General features: G+C 40.7%; 1 protein-coding gene across 2 annotated transcripts in view; it reads left to right on the top strand.

Annotated features, from left to right (window-relative positions):
* Ift80 (intraflagellar transport 80) overlaps nucleotides 1–21,648 on the top strand; it is a 156,434-nt gene that overhangs the window by 87,802 nt on the left and 46,984 nt on the right. Inside the window, exons 19-20 of one of the 2 annotated variants that reach the window (XM_028763615.1) lie at nucleotides 6,642–6,765; nucleotides 11,118–12,742. The exons of the other annotated variant lie outside the window; for it this stretch is intronic. Coding sequence (XP_028619448.1) covers nucleotides 6,642–6,765; nucleotides 11,118–11,228 — 235 coding nt within the window. The 3' untranslated portion in view covers nucleotides 11,229–12,742. Of the gene's footprint in view, nucleotides 1–6,641; nucleotides 6,766–11,117; nucleotides 12,743–21,648 lie in introns of those variants that run through there. 2 annotated transcript variants of the gene reach the window in all.

Here is a 21,648-nt window from a genome sequence, read left to right as displayed (position 1 = left end):
ATGAACAAACCCAAGAAAAAGTCTGTGGCAGTGATTTTAATTGTAAAACTCTTAACTGACGTGGCTAATATGAAAGCTATAAGTATGTAAGATATGAATTATATATATCCTATATGTAGATTGTATGTGTATGTATTTGTATACTTAGATATAGTAGAATCATATATAAACTAGAAAACGTACAAAAATATTCAAATGTGTGGTAACATGGTTGATTAATTCATAGATTTTCATGTCTGTGTAGCTGATGATGGTCTCATTTAATTTCTGTTATTGAAGTACCCTGACCAAGAAGCCACTTAGGGAAGAAAAGAGGTGTGTGTGTGTGTGTGTGTGTGTGTGTGTGTGTGTGTGTGTGTGTCTTACATTTCCACGTTACAGTTCATCATTTTGGGAAAGTTAAGGAGAAACACAGTCAAGAACACAGTGAGAATGGACACACCTGCTTACTTGCTTGCTGCTGTTCTTGCTCAGGCAGCTTTCTTTACTTTCCTACAACTCAGGGCCCAGCCCATAAAATGATGTCACACACATCCAGGGTCAGTCTTTCTACCTTAAGTAACAACTAAGAAAAATACCTGACAGAAATGCCCATAGCCAACCTAATGTAGACAATTCCTAAATTAATAGTCTTTCAAGGTGATTCTACCTTGTGTCAGGTTGACAGCTAAATAAAACACAGTGGTCTTTTCAAAAGGATCTAATTTTTACTTCATATATTTCTAATTTTTCTTAGACTGGGCAGGTGGTCATTCTTCCAAACAAAGGTTTTCATAGTTGAGCTATACTATCAAACGATGGCTTAAAAATGCTTAGGTATTGTGTATATGACAGGAATGGGTGCTATGGCTTACATGTATTCCTGCACTTTTAGCAGCAGAAAAGGCCCACACTGTCACACTATGCAGGCCAAAGCTGCACTTCCTGGTGAATTATTTGTTATGTGGTGAGTATGAAGTCATGGTTATTTTGTATAAAAGTCTTGACTGTTTCGTTTAAATCACCTTTGTCAAGGTCCTGAAGCCCTACAGGAAGTGTGATTTGCAGATGTAAATTTCAAGGGCGCTCCCGGTCTTTGAGGAATTATTAAAATTCCTCAATATAAAAACTATCAAAATTATCAAAAAGGATAATTCCTTTAAGGAATTGTCAGTCAGTAGAGAGTATGAGGCCATGGTTAATGATGAACATTTACAGACAGAGAAGAACACAGTACAACACAATCCTACCGAATGCCCACTGTTTAGGCTCTGGCTTAAGAAGAGACTCAGATGGGAAAGTACTTGCTCTTTAAGGACCTTACTTTGGACACCAAGCACCCATATAAAAAGCTGGGTACAGCAGCGTTCCTGTAATCACAGTGCAGGGGGAGGTGGAAACAGAAGGATCACTGGGATTTACTGGCCAACCAGTTTACCTGAACTGGCAAGCTCCAGGTTCAGTGAGAACCCTCTTTAAAAAGCAAGGTATAGTGACAGAGGAGCAATCAGTCCTAACCAGATATTTATAACAACATCTCTCTAAGGCTTGGGGAACATCTCAGAAGAGGGAACAGAAAGAATGTAAGATCCAGAAGATATAGAGAACTGCTTCTAAATGTGCTCATCTGAGCATGACAGTCACTGTAGTCTTGAACTCAGAGCAGCTGTGGTTTCCTGCTCAAAACCTACCCTGTCAGCAATCAGTATGGCTGTGGAGAGGGTCCTGTGGCCCCACCCCTTCTTGCTCTAGTATGGGTTACTGTTAGATACTGGGGTATGAGGAGTCATTGAATAATTTTCTACCCATGGTAACAAAGAGGACTGTTGGGAGCCAAGTTCTAGCAGAAAGCGGCTATCATCTTTGCAGCCATCTAGAGCCATATATCCTGACAAGAGACTTGTTTTCAACAGCCCACAACAGCTGAGCACACTCTGATAAACATCTTGGTCTTCTCACGTATCTTGTTTTGCTGTTTAGTGCCACCAGCAGCAAGGCACACGTGGTCTCCATGCTGCAAGGCACATGACATAGTGCCTTCAGCTGTGTTCCCCTGCTTGTCCATGAGGGCAAGGCATGTGGTAAAGCATATAAATACCCAAGCTTTCCTTTCAATAAGAGAGACTTGATCAGACTCTGTCTTGTCTCCATTCTTCGAGTTTCTTGCCCCTCCATCCCCACTCTCTCTCTTGCTAGACCCTGACCCGCAAACCGGAGCAGCAGCTTGGGCCATTACATAGTGACCCCCAAACGTGGGCAGAACGGGCTGTTACAGAGACCCTGGCTGAACTCAGTGTGTCACTTAACACACACATAGAGACATGAATGTGGGAAAGAGATTTATAGAATAGATAACAGGGCTGGGGAGGGAGATGAGAGAGTGAGACATGAGAATAAGAATGCGTTTTATACATACATAAAAATGTCAATGAACACATTTAATTAATTATAAAAAAACATTTCAAAAAGTAATGTGGAAACCAATTGAAGATGACATCCAGCATCACCTTCTGGCTTACACACACACACACACACACACACACACTCGCACACACACTCGCACACATAAAAGACTGTGCTTTGAAGTAGCGTTTGATTGGTAGAATGCTTGCCTAGCATGTGCAAGGGAGAAAAAGAATATTCAGTGAAATATGTTAGGAAGAACCAAAAAGATAAAGTTGAAAAAGACCTTGTTATGAAAAAGCACATAACAAATAGTGTGAGGACCACCATCAGTCAGCCTCGGCAGCGAGCAGTTATTACACACTCTGCATGCCCTCCCTTCTCCTACCATTTATTTTAAGGCAGACTACAATTATCACATTTTATCTGTGAGAATTTAAGTGTATATCTCCAAAAGATTTTAGCTGCCATAATACCATAACCATACTTAAAAATTATCAGCAATTACATAGTGTTCCTATTTCTCTGTATCTAAATAGTGTTTTTATGATTTGAACTGGGATCCGTAAAAGACACCTATTTTGTGATTAGTTGATATATTCTTAGACAGGTTCTACTACTTTTTGTGTTTGCTTATAGTTTTCCCACTGAAGAAACTGGACCTATAGGACTTCCTATTGTTTCAACATTGTTGATTGCATCCTTATGGTATCTGTCTCCTGAATTAGCTACGAATTCATCCTAAATCTAAAGCTGTATAGGTTTAGTTTAATTGGGGAGTAGGGAGAAGTAACGTAACTGCTGTAGCTTGTGGTGTGGTATGTATATTTCCAGAATGGCTGGTCATCTGTGGTTTTTCTGATATTAGCAAGTGTTGATGGTCACTGCTAGATATCTTAATTCTTGAATGGCAGAAGGAAGTGTTGACTGACACATTAGATTACTTTTGAGGTCCCTGGATTCTACCGCTGTTTAAAGCTTCTAGAAAGGGGTGGCTTTTAATTCATTCATGTGTTACTCTGTTTGAAAACCATACTTTTGCTGGTTGTGAATCATATTTGTGTTTCATATTTCATATTTGTGTTTGGAGATTGCCTGCACCTTGGTAGAATACAGAGACTAGCAACTTGAAGGTAGGTAGTTTATCTGTTTGGTGTCTAATTTGTACATTGAGTGTTACTGTTCTCTGAGAAACTCAAGTTAGGAGAGAAAGAAATGAAAGCTCCACACTAATCCTGTGTATAAGTGTTAATAAAATAATTTCTAATCTTCTGCCAGTTATATAAAGGACTTTTGATTTATTCAAGTTATGCAAAAGATCATATTTGGAAGTTATCATATCTTTTTATATAACTTCTTCCTATTTAAAATACATGGACTTATTCCAGCCCTAGAATCTAATGTCACATTTGTTTGGTTGCCAAACCATTTTAAAACTAGAGACATACTGTTCCCAAAACCCTTATATAATTTGAAGTAAGTTCCCTCCTAAATGTGGTAGAGAAACATTTTTTACCCAGTGTGTATGCATTTAGAGAATACTTAAAATAGCACATATGTAAATGTTTACTTTTAGCTATTACTCTTCAAATAATTAATGTATTTTTTTTGTTATAACGACAGTAATGTAGAGAATACTCAGGCCTAACCTCTGACTACAGGATTAGATTATTACATTGTCTTCTGTGCATAATTAAATGTATTGATGTTTGCATACCAAATGACTTCCCCAGAATTTTTTAAAAGCCCCAATAAGAGTGGCTGCCTATGAGTCCTGCTTTCACTTTTGCAGGCAAGATGCCCTAGCCCATCACTTACTGTAAGTGCCAGTACTGTGATTCAGCAGAGTCTCTACTGACACACAGCTCAGCAGCATCAGAGGCTTGGGTGGAAAGAGGCTAGAAGGAGTAAGGCACCTCGGCCTCCACTGCTCGTTAGAGCCTCTGCTACTCAGTTTCTCTGAATTGGCTCTTGGAATTGGCTCTTTCTATTCACCTTTATGTTGGTTTCAGGATGAATACAAGTTGCTACTCAGTCCTTGCCTTTTCTCTCTCAGTCAGTCCCTATCTGCTTGACTCATTGTTCTCTGAAAGACTTACTGCTACACAGAATGAGAGAACTCTGGGAGTCCACAGCAGTCAGTGTTTTATTGCTGTGAAGAGACACCATGGCCACAGCAACTCCTATAAAAGAAAGCATTTAATTGGGGCTAGCTTACAGTTTTGGAGGTTTAGTCTATTCTCATTATGGCATGGAACATGGTGGTACACAGGCAGCTATGGGAGAAAGAGCTGAGAGTTCTATATCCATATCCACAGGCAGCAGTGAAAGCAAGCCACTGGGCCTGGCTCAGACTCTTGAAACCTCAAAGCCCATGCCCAGTGACACACGTACTCTAACAAGGCCACACCTACTCCAACAAGGCCATACCTTCTAATCCTTTCAGTAATGATACTCCCTGGTGACCAAGCAATCAAATCTATGATCCTTTGGGGGCCATTTTCATTCAAACCACCAGAACAATATATACTGTATGTTGATTTCTTCATCTTGGCATTACCATTTGTGATATTGCTGAGTTACATTCATATTTTCATATTGTCTTTGATAGCTTGCTCAATTGCCTATCAATTGTCAGTAGACGCAGCATTATCCAAAATACTTTAAGATTTTTTAATTGTGTGTGTGTGTGTGTGTGTGTGTGTGTGTGTGTATGTGTGTGTGTGGTGTGTCTCAGGGAGTGGGGGAGAGAGCTGGGAGTGAGGTAGAGTATACAGGTCACAGTGCAGGCATAGAGGTTAGAGGACAACTTTGTGGAATTGGCTCTTTCTCTTCACCTTTATGTTGGTTTCAGGATGAATACAAGTTGCCAGATTTGTATGGTCAGTACCTTTTCCTGCCAAGCTATCTTGCTGGACCCCAAAAATTCTTTCTAAAGATGTTTTTTAGTTTGGCTAATGCTGAAGAGTTACAAGTTATAAAATATTAATGTTGTTTTGTCTAAAATAACAGATCTATATAGTTGGCTCAGATAATTCATAATTGTCCTATTCATGTCATGGCATAGTAGAAAGTGTGAGAATTAATGTTCTTTTGACCTTTACAGTGACTGTCACCCATGTCTTAAAACAGGATGACAGTAAACAGTGTAGAGATACATGTTCCACTTGTTTTTTCTTAACTCAAGTCCTATGAGTCATAAACAGGATTTTGACTGGCTGAGACTCTGGTCAAATTTAGACAGAAGCCTGGGGTAAAATAATCTTCTGTTCACCTCCTTGCAGATTATCACTAGGATATACATGTTTTTTTGGTGTGGTGCTAGTGTTTTCCCTTCCTTCCTTCCTTCCTTCCTTCCTTCCTTCCTTCCTTCCTTCCTTCCTCCCTCCCTCCCTCCCTCTCTCCCTCCCTCCCTTCCTTCCTTCCTTCCTTCTTTCCTTCCTTCCTTCTTTCCTTCCTTTCTTCTCTCTCTCTCTGTAATTCTGCTATTAAATAAAGGCTTATTTTAAAATAGGATAGTTTTGTAGATACACTGAATTATAGAACTTCAGTAGCTTTGTAGTATTTTCTTTAACTGTTTAAATTTAACTCATTGACTGATGGATTAATTTGTGCTCATGTGCATGGGTGGAGGGCAGAAGACAACTTGGGGAAGTTGGTTTTCTCCAACATGTGTGACCTAAGAGTTAAACTCAGGCCATCAGGCTTGGTGGCAAGTCCCTTTCCCTGCTAAGACACCTTGCCTGCCTAGCATGCCACTTTCCAAGATTCAAACAGTCATAGCATTTAGTCACAGTGGTTTAATATCAATTTTATGTTTTATAAGATTTTTAATTTGATATAGTAATGTCACTTTTTATTTATAGTTTATTATAAATTCACAAAATGCTGTATTTTATGATGATTTACTAAAACAATGTTGAGTGTTCTTCATATATGTCCTCTGCAGTACTCACCAAGGGAAATGCAAACTAGATCTCTATTCAAAAAATGTATAGACTAGTGGAAGTTCTGAAACACATACTTATAAGTAGTGCTAGCATAATAGTGTGCAAAAATGTTGTATTTGTACAAGAGGAGCTGGTCAGCAAGAGGGGGTCATGGTCTCATCTGGGCTTTGTAAAATACATAGACGGCTAAAGCAGAAAAATGGCTTTCTAGTCTGCGGGGTAAGCAGAACAGTCATCTGTCCTACCTCTGACTTCAAACTCTGTTGTATAGACACAGCAATATTGACAACATGTAACTTCTCGTTATAGGGCACTGGAATTGGCTGTAAAATACAAAACCCATGTTGATACAGTTCTTGCTTATCGTCAAAAGTTTTTGGAGACATTTGGTAAACAGGAAACTAATAAACGATATTTGCAATACGCAGAAGGTGTAAGTACTATACAGTGTTTTTACAATAATAGTATGTATGCCTTATATAGAACGTTCACCTTATGACAAAAGTTGAATGTTTCATACTCTGATTTTTTTTTAGTAATGCGCATCAGTTTTGAATGGTAGTCAGTTTGTCTCGAGGTTGGCTGCTCTTTGATATTCTTAGGTAAATGATGTAGATGTCTAGATGCGAACTCTTAGATCTGTTTCCCTCAGTTAGGAAAAAAAACACACCACACACAAAATACATTCCTTCCATCAATGACATTTTAGCTTATTTGTAAAACATTTTTATTTTAAATTATGTATATCTGTGAATTTCTTCACCGATTGTACCTGCAGAGGACAGAAGAAGGCATCAGATCCTCTGGAGTTAGCATCACTGGCAGTTGTGAGGGGCCCAACATGGATGCTGGGAACCACACTCACTTCTTCTGCAAGAGTATCAGGTGCCATGGAGCCATCTCTGGCTCAAAATTACATTTTAAATAGCAAAAACTTAGCATCCTTATCTTCCTTATATGTTAAAAAAAAAAAAAGCAGTTGCTAAAGCATACTGTCTCAGGCATAAGCTCAGCCAGAGCAACGGGGTTTTTCTGGGTGTTTTGTTAACCCAAACAGTCTGCTGTGTAACAAGCTACTTTGATTTCCTTTGGGGTTCAAGTCTTCTGCTTTTCTTCCTCACAGATGCCATTTGAAAGTTAACAACAACAAAAACCACAAAACGGGATTTTTAAAAGAAAAAAAGGTTAATTAAAACTTCCTGACTATTGATTTACTGTAGGACAATAGCTTGTGTGGCTGGCATCTACTTGCTGTTGTTCTGGGATCATTTGGATCCGTAATCTAGGTATCATCCATATTTATCTATTTGCTAAAATGACAGCCATCTATATTATCTCAGAACTAAGAACTGAATAGCTGTGCGCCATTAACAGCACAGAGAGAGAGTTCCATACTCTGCCCTTCCTCCCAGAACACAGGATAGAGGGAAGTTGGGCTTTACTGAAGACAACTTTTAAAAAAGATTTAGTAATGCATGTTTGCATCCATCTAAGTGCCTGTGGAGGCCAGAAGAGAGTGTTGGAGCTCCAGGAGCTGAGTTGTCAGGGACTGTCATCTCCTGATGTGAGTGCTGGGAACTGAGCTCATCCTCTGCCAGAGCAAAAGCTGTCTTGATTATGGAGCCACCCCTCCAGCCTCCTGGAGACGGCTCTAGTCAGCTCAGAGATGGTACCAGAAAGAAGACTCTCCAGGCCTCGCTCCATTAGTGTGTTCCCATTTTGTTACCTTCCCTTGGTTTCCTGTCCCTAGAATACAGAAACTGCTACTCTGCCTTGTTATGTCTGACAGTCTCCTGTTGTTTGTGAGGGGCTGTATTAGCCGCCCTGCTCTGAGTTGCCTTTCAGTGAAGATTCCCTGTGCCTCGTCCACTGCAAACACTGGCTTGTTTCTCTTGTTAATCTGTTCTTTGTTACAGGAATCTATAACACTATTGAATTTAGGAGAGTTGAGGAAAACTTACACTTCTTGGCATCATCTAAGGTGGCCGTGGGAGGGGACATTTGGAAGGAACAGAAACTAGAGGAGGGAGGGTGCATTTGAACAGAAGAGATGTCAACAGTAGTAGTAATCAAGGCCCCGAGAATGCGCCTGCCGCAAGGCCTTTTTCTTCCCTTTCTTGGTTATGCAGTTGCCTCTTTAAACTCTGATGTCAACTTTTCACGGCCATCAGCCTTGCTGATCACTAAATTTGAAAAATACCTAGAAATTCAGCAAGTAATTAAGTGGCCATGTGCCTTCCTATTTTACACCAAGCACTCACTGTCTCCTTCCCTACTTACAAAGCCCTTACCATGTATGACTTACATATTTTAAAATATTTTATTATCTGTCTCTGTCTTTATTATATCTCTATGAAGATAGTGATTTTTAAATGCTTTCATCCACTATTGAACCCTGTTTATGTCAACCCTGTCAAGACTTGACATAAACAAGTGTTAAATATTTGTTGCACAAGAGGGCTATAAGACAGGATAAGGACTGCAAACAGCTGATAGTTTTAGCGAAGTTCTTAGGCCCAAGGCTGTAGGTCCCTTGCCTAGCATATGTGAGGTATTGATCCCTAGTGCCACATTAAGCAAAGATTTCTGAAGTGTAGCTTATGAGCAGTCATATTTCAGTGGTCTGGAGAGAGAATTGGAGCCCTGAGTGAGGAGAGTGAGGGTGGAAGTTCTCAGAGACAGAATCAGAGGCAGGAGATGAGAAGTCGGTAAAGGGAAGGACTTGAGTCTGGTTCCTGAAGGCAGTGTCCTCGAGGAGTCAGGGATGTGAAGAGGTTAGCCTGAGGCAGGAGGAAAACAGATAGGGTGAGGACTAGTAGGTTGCTGAGTATAAGGACGGAGAATTTGGTGAATTCATGGCTGATTGCTGTGTTATTCTCGGTTTAATTAGGCAGCTGACCTTTATGAAGAGTAGGCAAGCTGGGTACTAGACAGAGAGCCTTTAGTTATGGATTGTTTAAATGCTTTTATGCGACTAAGAATTGACTAGGGATAAGTTCCAAATAGTTTGGCACTCCCTATAGTAGCAAATAAGGCTTTTGATGTAGAAGTCACTTGAAACTGTCAGAGAACAAGCACTCTTATCTAAAACATACTGGTAAAGGTATTTTTATTAGGACTAAACACTGTCCTAAAACTGGATAAACATCAGATGGAATGAAACAGTCATCATCTGCAGGAGACCAAGTGATGCATGCATTTGCATTTCCACCAGTAACTAAGGATGTCCTCAGCTGATGGGCTGGCTGCTTGGGGCAGCGCTGTAGCAGGTGCTCATAGAGTTGTACTGTGACTGATTAGAGAAACAAATGTCAGTCAATTTAAGGCTGGAAGAGGGCCATGGCAGTCAGCAAAGTTTGTCTCCCTTTTTATAAATGCTTTGTTAAACATGGAAATGCATGCATTGCCATTTAAAAATAACAAGTTGTAGCCTCAATGAAAGCCATTCTTTTAATAATCTAATATTTGCCCTGCTTTTCAGCAGGCTGTCATTTGATTCTTAGTACAGACAGTTATCATCTAGGCTAAAAGAAATTCTATTAATTTTTAATCAGTCTATCTTATATATTATAGATAAATATATGCAATTATTTTTAAGGTCACCAAAATATCAACAAATTACTTAATGGAAATTTAGACATAACATATTAGAATAAAAATAACTAAATGATTTCATCAATTCCTAGTAGCACAAAACAGGCATGCAGTTCTAGTAAGAGCTAATCTCTCAGTTTCTTCAGATGTGTCTGCTCAAGCAGCAGGTGCTTCTTTGGTCTGATTTTATGCTGTTTACTCAATACCCTGTGTAAAAGTGTAACCTCTTTACATGTAAAAGGTAACCCCCCCTGTGTAAAGGTCTAAGCCCTTTACATGTAAAAGGTAACGACACCTTGTGTAAAGAGGTAAAAGCCTCTTTATTTCTGACTTGAGTCTTAGAGCCTTGGGTCTGTATCACAGTTTAAACTTGGTCTAGGACCCAATTTTTCCCATGTCTTGCCTCAGAAGACACACATTCCTAAATAAGTGTTCTCCAAACTTGTTTAACAGTGGATTCCTAAAGAAATAAATATTCCTAAAGAAATTTCTCATAGAACTCAGGGGCAGAGGAGTCCTTTCCCCATATCCAATCTAATGAATTTAGAAAGAGATGGGTGTAGGCTAGGCTAGGCTAGGTGTGCCCTTGTCATGAGACACATAAAAGAGAAGCAGATAAAACTCCTGTTACCCTCGAGTGTCTCCGTGACTCCCAATTGTGCCCATCATCTGCTTCCTCTGATGGTTTTCATCAGTTAGTGACTAGCCACATCCTTTTGTCACTTTAAGGCACAATGAAGCCACTTGTGAAACAACATTCCCTTGTCTTTCTTGCAAGCTGGGCTTCTAATGACTTATGAGATGTCTACAGCAGAGCTGGTGCAAACACACCCTAGTTGCTGCCCTGCCCAATTTGCTTTTGTTGGGATCAAAGTTGCTGCTCTGCATTGTCCCAAGCTCCCGTGCAAATCCTGGGGTTCTGTGGATTGTTTCCATGTGCTTTCTACAGTGCTGCACAGACTTTTGGTCTTAGGAATCTCAGAATGGGTCTCCCTTGTGCTTTATAACCATTCTCTTGATCTCAGAGGTAGCTCATAGGTTTTCAGCATCACTTCTCATTAACTTCTCCTTAATACCGTCTCTGTTTCTCTTCTGGACCGTCATATATTCTGTTTTTATTTACTCTTGGTTACTTTGGATTAACTGAAAGCACAGGATATAAGTACGATTCTCTTTTCCCTTCTGTTGTAGCTCCAAATAGACTGGGAGAAAATCAAAGCCAAAATTGAAATGGAAATTACTAAAGAACGAGACCGATCATCCAGCAGCCAGTCCAGCAAGAATGTGGGCTTAAAGCACTAAGGGCCACACTTACCTCTAAACTAGTTCGGACTAACCAAAGATGTGCATGTTTTTTTTGCTTTAAAAAAAAAAAGGCATAATTTTAAGGCTAGTGATGTCTCTGGATGGTAGAACACTTGCCTAGCATGCATGAGGCCCTGGGTTTGATCCCCAGCACTGTCAAAAGAAAAAGGCACTGTCTTTGAATAAGTGTATGCACTTTCTGTGTATTTAATACTTAAGGTACATTCAGGAAGGTTAAGCACAAAATAACTTATATAATTCCATCATTTATATTTTTCTAGTCTAATAATTGAGAAAATATTTCTATATGCTTATCTATGCCCGAGGAGTGTTGATTACATTCCAGTTTTTTTTTCATTTCTTTATTTCTGGTTCTTCAGTATGAATAGCTATTAATTCTTATAATAAAGCCTCGAGTTATTTACAATGTATGTTATTGTTAATTTCTATTTGATATATAAATTGTAAAGTATCTCCCATACTTTATAAAACAAAAATACAGGAGGAAGGGTTTGGGGAAAATGTTACAATGTAGACAGTTGTATACCAGGTTGTTAATTCAAATAGCAAAAGCTGGCAACAGCTCTGATGCCCATCAGCTGCACTTAGATAAAACCATGTGGTACTCAAAAGCAGTGGAGTTATTCCCTCATGAAAAGATTGAGCCGTGGCACATGCTGCAACATGGAGGAGCCTTGGAGAATTTAGACTAAGTGAAGTAGACTAGACGTGGCACCAACATCAGTCCTGTGGTGCTTACACAGGGCACCTAGAATAAGCAAGTTCTTCCGGTCAGAAAAGAGACAAGACGGACAGGCGCTAGAGGCTGGGAACTCGGCGTGCAGTTCCTGTTTGGGCCGAGGGAGTTCTAGAAACGGATCGTGGTGATGGTCATGGAACACTGGATGTTGTAAACCTTGGTTGTTCTCTTTAAAAGGGTTAAAATGATAAATTTTGTTTCCAGTTTTTTAGTTTAGTTTTGTTTTTTTTTACCAAATTGAAAAAGTGGGCATTGTCTTCATTCTTCCTGCGACTTGAGAATATTTGGACCTAAGACCTTGAATCTGAGTTTTCAAAACTCTCCTCACTGGATGAACCTGTTTGATCTAATGCACCCCCAAATGCCTAAAAGCATTTTTAACAGTGACACAGACATTCCTCTAACGTGTCCTTGAACCTGCTCTTGGAATTGGTGCATTACAGAGCTCATGTACACTCACTGGGAAAAACATGGCCTCGTTCCCTCCACTGTAATTCTCATGTAGGTTTTGTTCATAGAGATGCCCTGTAGTTCCCAATATGTTTTTTTTTCTTTTATGAGATGTTGGACTGTTCAATTCTTAGTCCAGAGTTTGGATACGTAGATATGTTCAATTCATGAAATCTGAGGAATTGACTTGTATGTTATACATGCTTCCTACATTGTTAAATTTCAGTGTAATGTTTCAAAAGAAAAAATGGTTAAAGGGTTAAATTTTATGTTTAGTATATTAACACAATAAAAAAGTAAAAAAAAATGAAGTTTATTTGTATTCTTTAATATCTTGCAATTCAACTCCGTCTTGCACTGCCTACTAGAGGCAGCAGTGGACACCACAGGCCACGAGTTGCAGCTGAACTGCCTTTTCTTCAGCTATCAACTGCCCTGAGTCTCCAGGCTATGCACTTGTGTCTGACATGGCTATACATTGAGGGTTCCCATTAATCCCTCCCTTTCAAGTTGATAATTCAGTACAGTGTGTGTGGACCTCATCGGAGGGCTTTACTGTGGTTTGATTTGGAAGGATAAGTGGAAGTACAGAGAGCAAAGGCCGGGGAAACAAACAGAACTTCCTCATCCTGACCTTGTGAATTTAGGAGACTGCCCATCTTCCCCATTCATGAATGTGTTCAGCAGGAAACATCTTCCCTGAGTCTTGCTGTCTTAAGGTTTTCTCAGTTTTGTTTTTAAAATCAAGGTTTAATTATATATGCATAATTGATTAAAACATTGGCTTTTGTCTTGTTAGAGTTTTTGTTCCTATGGTAAAACACCATGACAACTTGGGAGGAAGGATTTATTTCTGTTTTCAGTTTCATATTGCAGTTGGTCATCGACAGAAGTCTGGTTAGGAATCCAAACAGGGCAGAAACCTGGAGTCAGGGCAGGACCTCTCAGTCAGCTGAAGTCCAGGGCGCAAAATGGGTTTGGAGATTGCATTTATTTATTTGGTCAATGAATCTTATTGAGGCATTTTTTCAAAAGTCTATCTTTCCAAAAAACGCTAACTTGTCTCCAGTTAATAGTATAAACCAGCCAGGACCGCCATGTTGTTGGCCTTCTTCTCTATCCCCGCCCACTCTGTCCTGAGATCTTTTTCTGACAATCACATCCCATCTAGGTTTCTTTCCCCAAACCACCCCTTTTATTATAACAGATACTGCATTCAGGACAATTCTGGGACTTTGGAAGATCTGTGCCAGTTACCTTCCTTCTCCCCCAAATCAGGTAGATTCTTTATTATAGCCCACCCCCCTGGTACTTGACACTATATCTCAGCTCTTCAATAGTGGACTCCTCAACCTCCAAAGCCATGAGAAAGAAATGTCTTTATAATTCGTGCATTTTTCAGTATTTTGTTATAGCAGCTAAGACCCCATCCCCACCCCACCCCCATTAGATGGTTAGGAGTTTAGGTGCAAAGGTTTAAAGTCTTGATTTCTTACTCAGGAAGCAACTCTGTTTCTCATACTTGCTGTTGCAGCCCTTGTCGTGATCACTGCATCTGGTAGTGCCCCCCTTTCATTTCTGTTGTGGTGATCATAGAAGAAGCGTTGTAAGATAAAGGAGTTCTTTCTCTTACAATCCCAGGTTATTGTCCATCACTGAGGGGCTATAAGGCAGGAACTCAAGACAGACCTGATCCCTAGTCTACTTCTCTACCAAGAAACTCCCTTCACAACCAATGAAGAACACTGGGAACTGTGTAGGATGTTGCTTACTAGTTGGCCCATACAATTCAGGGATGGTTTCACCCACAGTCGGTTTGGGCCCTCCTACATCAATTATCTAGTAAGACAACCTCCACAGAGATAACTACAATCTGACCAAAGCAATTTCTCTCTTGACTGTAGGTTATGTCAAGTTGACAAAGCTAACCAGGACAGATAGGAAGAAAGTACAGTCACAATTGCGTCCTTCCTGCTATGAGAATTGCGTAATGATAACAGCATTCTCTCCATCCTCTCTCCCCTACACCCCAACCGAACCAGCAAGAAAACAAGGATCTACCTAATGCAGATCCTTCATCTGCCTGCTGACACCCATATGAAGAAGGCTAGCTCTTCATGCAGTATGTTCCTTGACTTCCTATAATCAGTGATTGTTTCAGTTGCATGCTACATTCTCAGAATAAGGCCTGGCTGTAAGTATCCTTTGGCATAAAAAGGTGGCTTGTGATTGAATCAGTCTAGTGTCTTCACCTCTGGTCCTTTGTCTTAGCATTTATATAAATTCCTGGATAAATTAAGCTGACCTAGAGTGTCAACCTTGTGAGGACCCATTTGAAGCCCTCCCCTCCCCTCTGTGTCCCAGGTCTGCCAGCATCAGTCAACGTCTCAGCCGTTTGTAGTAATTGGAAACTATGACCTAGACTTCTATCTTGGGATGAGTTTCTCGATTCTCCTATCTCTCCCCACTTTCTTGTTAATTACCACCATGTTCTCAGGCTTTAAAGAGCCATTATGAGAAATCCACGACAGTAGACCTGATGAGGTTCCTCAGACTGTTGGTAGATTCTGTAGCAGTAAGGTTTGGTGGGATGCCATGCAGGTGAGACCCCTAATGGCAGCATTTCCCATGCCCTGTGTGACAGACCTATTCAGTGGATATGATCAGCATAAAACGGAGTCCTGCTATCAACACACACCAGCTGCTTAATCCGGGCTTCTGCTGAACATTTATATGGAGACCTGGAAAGCACCTTCAGCAAGGGCACTTCACACTTTTCACCACAGCTTGTATTCAGTCCTCCAGGATGGCAGTTCCCTCTGAAATAGTCACTCGCTGTGTGACTGGGTCATGTGTAGCTGTCTGTGATTGTTCCATGGTGAGCTCTGTGGAGATGAGTAACTTTTTTAAGGCTATTATTATAACTGATTTTGAAACCAAAGACCCAGAGAAACCTCTCACAGACCATTTAAGATAAAGATTCTTAGCTGGGCCTGCAGAACAGGAAGTTGTCAAGGCTAGCGTGTGCTACATAGCAAGTTCCTGGCCAATCTCAGCAATGTGGTGAGAGAGTTTGTCTTGAAAAACTAAAAGCCAAAACAAAATAGAGATTTCCAAAAGAGCTAATCTAATACCAAGTACCCACAAAGTGAGACAGCACTGTCATTTAATAGCTACGGATCTCACTGGTTTCTTGGCCTCATCCTGTCTCTGTGTGGAGTATCTTCTTGATGGAGAGGACTTAGCAGTCCCTTTTGCTGTGCCAGGACAAGGTCTCTTGAGGCAAGTGGTCTTGTCTCAGACGTAGCAATGTCTGAGCTTGGTTCAAGGTTTTGCACCTCCTTCCATATTGAAAGGAGCCTCCTGCTATAATGCTGAGTTGGCCACCAATTCTCAACTCACTGATGAAATTACAGTTTTCCTTTATCAGCTGGTTGTTGTACAGTTTCATATCATGGATGACTTGTTTCCTTCTATGGTTCCACATGTACAGATGTAACCCCTGCTCTCTTGTAAGGAAGGTGACTGCATGCTCTGGTTTGAAGGGCCTTGGAGGCTTCATGCCTTGAAAAGTAACCTCCATTGCTAGCTTTTTAGAGGATGAAAACAATCTAGCTGACAGTTACAAATGGGGGCTGGGAGGCAGACTTAGATAAAATTATTACACCCTCTCAATCTTGGGGGTTCCTTCTCAGAAGAGGGACCAAGATGAGAGGACAAACATGCACATGCACCCTCCCTGTCTCATGCTATGTGACGTTCTATGAGCGGCAGTTTTTGTCATGCTTTGAAGGGAGAAGAAGCTAGCAACCATGTAAGGTTTCAGGAGTTGCTGGGGCCTGTGGCCACTACTCCAGTCTGGTGACCAGGAATGTTTGACAGAGGCTAGGTAGGACCAGCCACTGAAGTTTGAGGGCAGGTGGAAGGAACGGAAATGAAAATATTATTAAGGGCACGCTTCTCTAGGCAGGAGATAGCAGTGCCTAGCAATTGTGTCTTAAGGCAAGTTGAAAAGGGACAAACCGTGTGCGTGTGTGTGTGTGTGTATGTGTGTGTGTGTGTATGTGTGTGTGTGTCTTTTGTCCATGGGTTCAAGGGAAGTTGGGTGGGGGCTGGTAGTGGAGCCTACTTCCTGGAACAAAGGCAAGAGCATAAAACAACGTGCTACATCCTATATACTCTGAGGTTCACCTGGCAGGAGGGCCAGTGCCAGCCTCGCACCCTGGAGTCTCCAAGACTGGAGACTCCAAATAAGCCAAATAAACCAGGCTAGCCTGCTGATTAGCAACGGAAAATGGACTAACATGGTAACCATCGAGAAAGGAAGCCTCCTCTGGCTATCTGCATTTAGCCTTTCTCTTTGTGGTTGGTATTGTTAGGAATCAGAATCCACTCAAGCAAGTCTTGTTATGGCATAAATGTGACCAAACCACAAGTTTCTGGCACCAGCTGCTGTCCTATAATTCAATTTTGAGATAAGCTATCAGTGAATTAGCATTATATCCCACTAGAGTGATTTCATGGAGTCCACCAAGACACTACTTTTGAGTCTGAGTGTTAGCATGCAAGATGCAATTCAACAATAATCAGATGAGAGACATGTGCCTGCCAAGTTTAGGGTGGTAGTGGGGTGGGGTGTAGATGGGTGGTGAGTCTGTGTCTGCTTATGGGATCTGCTTGTCATCTGTGCCTTAACCAACCAGCTTCAGTGTCCTCAGGTCTTTTCTGATTATCAGGCATTCATTACATAGGCATGACTATAGAATTTGGCTGAATAAATGAACTCACTCTCTAAACCCATTTTGACCCCCACCTCCAGAGTTCAGCTGACTGAGAGCTCTAGCCCACTAATCACATGGGTGGTACTGCAGATGGCCAGCCCTATCCTGGGCGTCTCATTAGCATACTGAAGTCATGTCAGTCATGTCAGTCACTTGGGATGTTCAGAAGTACCAGATGTATTCTGTGTTGTATCAGAAAGCCATGTGTCTAGTTATTTTGAACATTATATTTACAGGTGATTATATGTATGTGTGTATTATGTACATATAGGTCTATGTGTATGTGTGTAGGTATGTATGTATATGTATACCTATATGTATATATGCCAGGTGTGGTGACATATACCTATAACCTTAGCACTCGAGAGATGGATGCAGTAGGATTGCCAGAGGTCCAAGAAGAGCTTGGTCTACATAAAGGATTTTAGGTCAGTCAGGGTCAGATAATGAGACCCTGTCTCAAAATATTCAATAAAAGTAAAAACAAAAAAACAAAAAACAAAACCCACATTTATCGTAGACGATTCTCAGCTGCTTCAACACTCTAATTTTTATAATTTTGGTAGAATTTTTCACATATATATATCAATGTTCTGTGTATTTTATAAATATATCAAGTGAAGGAGAACTCCTGCCACTGGTCCCTGCTACAGATTGATAGTTCCAAAAATATGTTTTGGACAGAGAATGGTGTACAGAATAGAACATACATTATTGTAAGTATGATTCATGTTGATGGTTTTGTATATGTGTGTGTTGTATGTGTGTGGTATGTGCGTATACATGGAGGTCCAAGGTTGACCTTGATTGTTTCAGTCAGAGTCTCTCATTGAGCCTGAAGCTTATCAATTCAGCTAGGCTGGGTGGCCAAGGAGCTGTAGGGATTCATCTCTCTGTCTTCCTCTGACCCTAAGGCTGGGGTTAGAGCACAGGCCACCATGCCTGGCTTTTGGATCCTGGCTCTGAGGATCAGAGCTTAGGTCCCTGTGCCTGCCTGGAAGACACATTATGAGTGAGCTATCTTTCCAGCTCAAGGTATGATAAGTTTTGAACAAGTTTTAAAGCACATATATGTAGCTGGACTTAGCTTCTTTGTTCCACCCTTTATCCTCCCCCTACCCTGTTTCAGACCCTATCACTAGATTGGAGAGAAAGAAGGATCGAGGGGAGAGATAGATCTGTGAATCTAATTTCTTCTTGTTTCTTCTTTGCTTGTAGCTGTTCTTTGCTACTTTATGGGTTCTTATTTTTCCCACCCTTTATCCCCCCGCCCCCATCCTGGTTTCAGCCCTATCACTAGATAGTAGAGAGAGAAGGTTAGAGGGGAGAGAGATTTCTGAATTTAATTTCTTTTTGATTTTTCTTTGAACATGACTTCTAACAAACCACAACTAACCTTCCTGGAACAACCAACCACCACCCCCCTCTCCTACCAGGGTTCTAGCATTGATATACCCCCTGACAAATTCCCAGAATCCCAAACATCATACAATTCAGAAACTATCTGCAGCTGGCAAAACCATGCTTCTGCTAGAGCACAAGGCAAATCATAGTCAGCTGCTGCAAAGCAGCTCCCTGTCTCCACACCTGGGATTAAAACAAAAACTAGTCTGATAATGTTTCTACGCTTTTTGAAAAACCGAAATTCCAGAATTCTCACTGCATATATATTTTAGGATATGATTTCCTATAGTAAAACATTATTGATATTGAAGACTATCTCCAAACTTCTCTTTGTACACACCGACCTTCTATGCCTTTTAGAGAGTGGGCTATCGTTTACTGGTAGGCATGCTTGGCATGTGCAAGTCCACAAGTGAGACCCCCACTTAGCAAAAATTAAAAAGATAAACTATGCTTTTCTGAAAACAAAGTAAGCATGCTATATAAATCTTCTCCAGGACCATACTGTATCTTAGGTCCATTTCCCTTAAAGTCCTCATTAATAATGAAACAAAATAGAAGTATTATGTACACCCCACAAAATGTTATGCAATAATAAAAGAATCCCTGCTAAAAATCCTTGTTGTTCTGCAGATAAGATTGTGGGAAAATCACTGGTCAGGGCTTCACACCATGCATACCATACCAAAGAGAAGGTGGCGTCTCTGTGCATTTGAAGAGACTCTTCCTTATCTTTCACCCTCCACCTTCCGCCTGAGTTTCTCCAGTGGCTTCTGTATACTGACAAATGACCTTTGGGCTAGAAAAGTTACACAGTTCTCCTAACCTTTTACAGCCTCTAACAAAGCCATGTTTGTTCTGCCTGCTTCTCTGCTCTGTCCCTCTACTTGGCTTGAGCTGCTGGAATATTGTCACCTAACGATAGTGTCCCCGTGTGCCACACCCTCACCACACCCTTCTCGTACTGTTTTGGATAGAGGGACTTTAAATACACTTTTTAAAAAAACACCCATTTCAGTACAATTTGGGCCAATTCAATGCTTCAGATATTCTCAAAGTCCTAGATTATCTGTTACGTACTTGTACTAGAATAATCTACAGCAAAACAACTTTTATACTATTTTAATGGAGAAAACTATAATTTAACGAAAGTGGTTATAACACATTTTTTTTCTTGTGAACATAAAAGGTCTCTAAGCTTATCTTCATTTTGAGAGTATTATCGCTAGAAGAGATAATTTAAACACATTACTTGAAAAGCAATGGAAACATTTACCTACAGTGTATTTTTCTCTAAAGTTGACGAGAGCTGCATCAGAACTATTTGTAGTGGGAAGATGGATAGGCAAATATATTTCCTTCTACAGGAAATCAATAATGCACAGTTCATAAGCCAAGAGTCTCCTTATTTCTAGCATTAAATTAGACTGTATCTTAGGTTTAGTCGCCTTGCCTATCCTAGCAAAGCAGAGGCCAGAGCTTATAAATTTGCCAAATCTATACAGTGAGACTCATTTTAAAATACAAAGGGGAACAAAAGTTTAGTGGGACAAATAATGAATTTTTAGAAATGCGTTTCCTCTGGTAAGTATTGAAAAAGCAACAAAATATGACTTTTTGCAAAGGTTAAGAGAAACACTGACTATGGAGAAGATTTGAAAGTGTCAACTACATCATTTTATAGATAATAGAATTTGTTTGTTGATTGGACCAAACCATCCAGAATTAGAACTTCTGTAGTGTGTTATTTGAACATCCTGAGAGACGAATTCCCTGAGCTCAGTGTCCATGGTATGCCATTGGCCTATAGTGAAAATTTAGTTTTGAGAAGCCCTGTGTTGTGCCTAGTGCAGAGATGGCCGCTGCACATGTTACTCCTAACTCAACAGTGTCTTCTTGATGTCGACCTTCACAAGCTTCCCCACCATCTCCTCGTCCTCTGTGTTTCTCCTTAAGTACCAGTCTCTATTTAGTCAACATTGTAAGCTCTTTAGCCATTAAGATTCTTTCTATGAGTTTCTTCCTACAAAGTCCAGAGCCAAGATGGGGGCCTGACCTTCCAACTATGTGCTTTACCTCAGGTTTTCTTCTGTTTTCAGGGTATCTTATTTAGAATGTTTTTTAAACACCCCTAAATCTATTCCTCTGTAAGTTGTAGAATGTGTGGATGAGTCAATATGGATGGATGTGTAGTTCTATCTTCTAATCTCTATTTAAAAAAATACAACTTCCATAAGCTTGTCTTATGGATGTTAAAATAGTTATTTCCCTGGAGTTAGGGTTAAGGCTATGGTTCCTTCTCCAGGTTAAAAAGCACAAGTGTTTATGAAAGAGCCTTTACTTCTGACTCAGTTGTAGCATTTCTGAGTGGGTTTTCATGCCCATTGGCCCAGTTCATTTGCCCTCAGTACTGAATGTGCTCTTCAGTGCTGCCTTTACCTCAAGTCTGTCCCTGGCCACCTATCTCCTACCTCAGGTCCATTCTCCCAGGACTCACCTCCAAGGCCGCTGCTTCAATCCTCTCCTTCCAGAGTTTATCTTATCTATCAGGGAAGCCTCAAGATTCACTTTCTGATCTCTGATGCTAATGATCATTCCTTCAGACCAACCTTAACTCTTCCCACCATATTTGTATCTCAGTGTCACAAGACACCCCCCATCCAGCCTCCCAGATTCATCATCCTGTGAGTCCAAGTCCTTCTTTGGCTCTCCCAACCCAGTGCCTCCTTGGCTGCCCATCTTACACTGCAGAGGGTCACAGTACAACTCACATGAGCCATGGCTTGTTGGGTTTATTAAAGCATTTGTTCATTTCATAAATTCTGTTTCATCAAAAAATATAAAAAAGCCGGGCAGTGGTGGTGCACACCTTTAGTCCCAACACTTGTGAGGCAGAGGCAGGCGGATTTCTGAGTTCGAGGACAGCCTGGTCTACAGAGTGAGTTCCAGGACAGTCAGGGCTACACAGAGAAACCCTCTCTCTCTCTCTCTCTCTCTCTCTCTCTCTCTCTCTCTCTCTCTC

The sequence above is a fragment of the Grammomys surdaster genome, unplaced genomic scaffold, assembly GCF_004785775.1.
Source record: "Grammomys surdaster isolate TR1022 unplaced genomic scaffold, NIH_TR_1.0 139, whole genome shotgun sequence".
Taxonomy (NCBI): domain Eukaryota; kingdom Metazoa; phylum Chordata; class Mammalia; order Rodentia; family Muridae; genus Grammomys; species Grammomys surdaster.
The sequence above is the reverse complement of the archived record's forward strand: the minus strand, read 5'-3'. Positions and strand labels throughout refer to the sequence as shown.